The sequence below is a fragment of the Stegastes partitus genome, unplaced genomic scaffold (genome assembly GCF_000690725.1).
Source record: "Stegastes partitus isolate 25-593 unplaced genomic scaffold, Stegastes_partitus-1.0.2 Scaffold1177, whole genome shotgun sequence".
NCBI lineage: Eukaryota > Metazoa > Chordata > Actinopteri > Pomacentridae > Stegastes > Stegastes partitus.
The window spans coordinates 250,929-256,111 of record NW_007578908.1 but is presented as its reverse complement, the minus strand read 5'-3'; the positions used below and the strand labels follow the sequence as shown (position 1 = coordinate 256,111).

General features: G+C 43.2%; 1 protein-coding gene across 1 annotated transcript in view; it reads right to left on the bottom strand.

The window, feature by feature from the left end:
• Nucleotides 1–513: 513 nt before the first annotated feature.
• The window catches only part of nkx1.2lb (NK1 transcription factor related 2-like,b), a 6,384-nt gene continuing 1,714 nt past the window's right edge, over nt 514–5,183 (bottom strand). The window contains exons 2-3 of the mRNA XM_008297021.1: nt 4,914–5,142; nt 514–1,256 (exon numbers count right to left, since the gene is read on the bottom strand). Of these exons, the coding sequence (XP_008295243.1) occupies nt 514–1,256; nt 4,914–5,142 (972 nt within the window). The remainder of the gene's footprint in view (nt 1,257–4,913; nt 5,143–5,183) is intronic.

Genomic DNA, 5,183 nt, shown 5'->3' with positions numbered 1-5,183 from the left:
TGTCATTAAAGAAGGTCACCGGCTGCTTTTCTCTGTTTAATCGTTCTTATTTTAATATCAAAGGACGATACCATGTTGAGCTGAGGAATCAGTACATCCAAGGATTTTATGGAAACTGTTAACAAATTCAATAAATAACAGAAATGAAAACAATCACAGCTGGAGTTACACGGTACTGACAATAGATCAAGCCATTCCTTAAGTCATAAATAAACATTCAATATTCATACAGACCTTTTTTTTTTTTTTTTTTTTTTTCAAAAAACAAAGAAATCAACTATTTGTCTATTATGTGGTTTAAAACAGCATTCAGATTAGAGAGCTAGAACATAGAAGTATGTACAGTTTCTGGTAGATATTCACATTCTATCAAAATAATCCGTTGAAATTAAAGCCTTCAAATGTCGTAGTAAAAAGAGGAGAGCAGGTCTGAATGCGTTCAGTCTGCAGTTCATCCACACCGACACGTCTCTGCTCCGTGTGCTCGTCACCGTGAGTCCGTCAGGTGTGCACCTACAGGTGTGTGCTGTAGAAGGCGGGTGCAGCGTAACTCTGTGTCCCCAGCATGAACGGAGACAGGACGTGGCTGGCGGTGAGGAAAGGCAGCTGGACCAGGCTCCCGGTGGGGGGGTGATGGTGGCTGGCGTAGCCGGCGTGCATGGCCAGGTGCCCGCTGACCGGAGGGGATGGGCTGAGAGGGCTGAGGCCCCCCAGGCCCCCTGCTCCTCCACCGGCACCGCCCCCGCCTCCTGCACCTCCCGCGCCAGTGGGGGCGGACGTGTCAGCTCCGGGGTTCTGTTTCTTCCACTTGGTCCGGCGGTTCTGGAACCAGATCTTGACCTGGGTCTCAGTGAGTGAGAGGGACAGAGCCAGGTTGAGCCGCTCGCACACTGACAGGTAGCGCGTGGACTTGAACTTGTTCTCCAGCGCCACCAGCTGCTCGTAGGTGAAGGCAGTCCGGGCTCTACGAGGCTTCCCTGACTTGGAGTCTGAGCCGGAGCGTTTCCTCTTGGGCTTGGCCCCCTGCCCCCCATTGGTCTGGGCGCTGCTGATCTGGCCTGCGGAGCCTCCATTGGGGCTCTTGGTGTCCCTGCTGGTGTCCTGGTGGCTGTGCTGGCCCAGCTCTCTGTCTCCGTTGCTGGGAAGAGCTGAGCTGCTCTCCTCGCTACTGTAGGGCCCGTCTGGAGGCTCCGAGTCCGGGGTCCCAGATCTGTGGTAGTCGTCTTCATCTGGACTTCTGTACACAAAGCCTTCCTCTGGAAACACACAGCACAAAGAGAAAGCCATTAGCTCCATGAAGCAAGAGTCTGTTGACAGCCAGCCAACAAGTCCTCACACCAAACTGACCATCCAGGGATCTGCTGCTGCCTTCTAATGCATCTTATAGCAGCACAGGAGCCCTGATGGACTGTCAACAACCACAGTGGGACAACGCATGGCATGTCTGGGTCAAGTGTTGGTACAAAAACAGCTCGGTTCAGTTTAGGGAGAGATTGTGGTTTGGTTCAAAATGGCCACGGTTACAATAACAAGCAGACAGTTAAGAGCATGGAAACGTCATGGTGAAAGTAAAGACTGTTCCTGTTGGTCTGACACTGAAAACAAACGGCAGCGTCTGGCCTTAAAGCGTTCTGTTGACCCATCCATCGAACCAGAGCTCCTCCCTGTGCTGATGTGGTGACTCTGTAATGCCAGTCATTATAAATACAGCCACCAGGGGTCGTCCAACAATAAAAGGCAGTGTTGAAATCATGTTTTTAATTTAATGTAATTTTTTTATGGGAGGACAGCAAAGAGATAAAACATCCAGTGTGTGTTAACTGACTTCCTTCTCATGACCAACGAATAACCAACAAACTACTTTAAATGAAATCTATCCTGAAGCAGCACATGTTCATGAAGACACTTTTCTCCTCAAAACCAGAGAAGGGCCAAAAGGAGCTGCCTTGTCTTTCTCAGCTCAGTCAGAATTTATAACATTTATCACATTTAGCATATCCATAATGTTTCCCAGACTGGTGGAGGGTAAGTTCATCTGTGACAATGTGAGCAAAGTCTAAATGTACAACGTGAACCATGTTAAGTTTTAAAAAAAAATCTACAGAAGTTGTTAAAGGCATTGAATGTAGATTTTGGAACAGAACACTTAGAAAACAGCGCCTCTAGAACAAAGTCCTGCCGTGACAACACACTGCATTCAGACCAGCTGCTCAGCATATGTGAAGGAAAAGTAAAGTGAGAACGGAAACATATTGCTGCACGAAAAGTGTGCCGAAATCCTAATAGCAGCGTCGGATCATAGCAGACTGAAACATTATCCAAACCAGCACACACACAAAAAAAAGAGGCTGGAAGCTAAAATCAGTGGGACACTTGCCTGCCTCCTAAATGTCTAATTACATCATTTAGCTGCTAATCATCAGCAATTTTACAACTGCCCTTCCAGAGGGACTAATGACTCTTTCCTCCTTAAAATATAACTCTCTTGGAGTTGCTATCAACATTTAAAGATGTTTCTTCAGTCATTTTGGCAAATGAATCATCTGTAGGTTGAATCCAGAGTGCCTCGGTGGCTTTAGCTCTGCAGGTCTGGCCTGAGGTGTTCAGCGTCACAGCGTATTTAAAATATAATGACAACGACTGTACGTGAGCTTTAACCCTTCAGTCCACTGCACAGTTCACACCTTATTTCAACAGACACCTGGCTGCTGTTTTGCTCCCTACTGATAACAAGCAAACTGATATGAGCAGTAAATCTGAGCAGTTTTTAATTTTATTCTACAATTATTGTGCTTTTTTCTCCCCATTTCTTTATAATTCTGCACTCCTCCTTAAAATCCTGCCACAATAAAATCTGACCTTGAATAATGAATAAAATCAAATGTAGGTGGATTTTCGACACAAGGCCTTAAAAAATAAGACACAATGGATGCATTTGCACCTGAACGACCTCATCACTGCAGCTTATAAAATGTTTTAGGCTTTTACAAGACGAACAATTCCCAAACAAACAAGCAAACAGTCAGACAAATTGAAAGTGGGGCGTTCAGGGCCCACGGGGGCTGTAGGGCAGCTCGGCTTGAAGCTTGTCTAAAATAATCCCACAGGTTCACAATCTAAACATAGTGAAGTGTAACATAAAAAAACAACAAACAAACAAAACAAACAAAAAAAACACTTTAAAAAAATGTATTGAACTAACGATATAAAGTCTGTTAAACATCCACCTGCAGGCTGCTAGTTTGAGGCCTGCTTCAGTAAAGCAGCAAAATGCATGAAGCTCAAAGAGAAGAATTTTGAGAACCAAAGGAGAAAAAATGCAGAAACATAAGAAGAAAGCATAAAACACATTTATTCCCTCACAACACGATCATTTACAGATTGATTATCCCTTTGACATGGTTCATATTTTTAAAATAGCTTTAATGAAAAACTCTATTTTTTTTCTCCATGAAATCCAAACTGCTTGATTTAGAAAAACTTTGACATGTAAAAAAAAATTAAACTCTTATTTATTGTATGAGTCATATTTACATTTACTCTCACGTCTTTCACTGTACTTTATATCCTGCTTCATATTATTATTTAGAGCAGTATTCCAGCATTTAGTCGCTCATTTGATTGTTTTATTGTGTTCCCTCATTTTTTTTTCAGCTTTTGAAATAGAAATCCAGCACAAATAACCAGATATATTACAAAAGCATTTTTAATCTTCTTCACTAGTGGGTTCACTGAAAACTATTTTTAAAAGCAGAATTAATTGTAGCGTCATGATCAGCAGGATTTCGTTCCACAGGTTCAGCTAAACAGAGCAGCTCTTTAATTTTGGAAAACGTTCAGTGAACAATAAAATGAATAAATGTTTGGTTCTGTAAATATAGAACAATATTCTGTGTTTTGTATATTTTTTTTAGAAGGATAAAAGTAATTTATTATTATGTCTTTTAATTGTTTTTATTTGATCAAAGGCAGATTCAGCTTCAGTCACTCGTGATTTTTACGCGGTGTGTGCGCGTGTTTGGTTGGAAAATTCAGACTTTAATTTTATTATCTGTTTTTTTTGGTAAATTGTCAAACGAAAATTCTGTTATATTTATAATGGAAAATGAAATTTTAAAGAGAGGAAAATAAAGAATAAAGAGACGTGGACGAGCTGAAGTGGAGCGGACCAGAGGAACCAGGAAACGGAACCGACTGGAGCTAATGAGTATGATGAGCTCACTGCTGCTCAAACTGATATTCACTGATCGATAATACCGATCACACACACACACACACACACACACAGAGGAGCCGCAGCCAATTAGCGCCGCCGTTTGCTCGTTTTAACGCCAATTAAACAATCAGTCCAGTTTGTATTTTTCGTTCCTTTTTGACGAACTGCCGAAAACGAACATTTCAGAGCTGCTGTCAGAAGGACGCTGCAGCGACCAGGAGGCTTCAGAACTTTATCGTTCTGCCTCTCACAGGATTTTTTTTTTTCTTTTCAGGTTCCTATGTTTAAAAAATAAAATATATTTAAAAAAAAAAAAATCCTCCCAGAAATTAGACGGATCCCCAAAGAGCAGGAAGGTCCTGGAATTAAAACCACGTCTCTCAGATCACATCCAAAAAAAAAAAACAAACGCGCCGGTTCCGGTACCGACAGCAGCGGAGGAGGATTTACTGCCAAAACAAGTGAATGTGCTGCGTTTAATTCATATAGAAGATTTTTAAAAGTTAGTTTAGAAAATTAAGAAATAAAAAGTGAAACGCTGCAAACTGATCGGAGGGAATAAAAGAAAAATGGAAAATCACATGAAACGGAAATGTCGTTTTTATTATTATTATTATTATTATTATTATTATTGAATACATCACGTGTACAGAAACCGGAGCATTAAACGAACAACACTCGGTTCGTCGGTACTCACTGCTCTGGTAGTCCTCCGCTCCATAGCAGCCCTTCCCGGTCTCCGGTCCAGGCTCGCGCTCCCCGCCTCCTCCTCCTCCTCCTCTCCGGTTCTCGGCTCCGCACGCGCTCAGCTCGCGCTCTCCCCGGTGGCTCGCGTGCTGCTGCTGCTTCCGGCTGCTCGTGAACTTGTTGGGGTCCAGGATGTCCAGGACGGAGAACGAGGTGGTCCGGTGCCCGGAGCCGGGGCCCTGCAACGGCAGCGGAGGTTCTCACTCACCGGCTCGTGTCT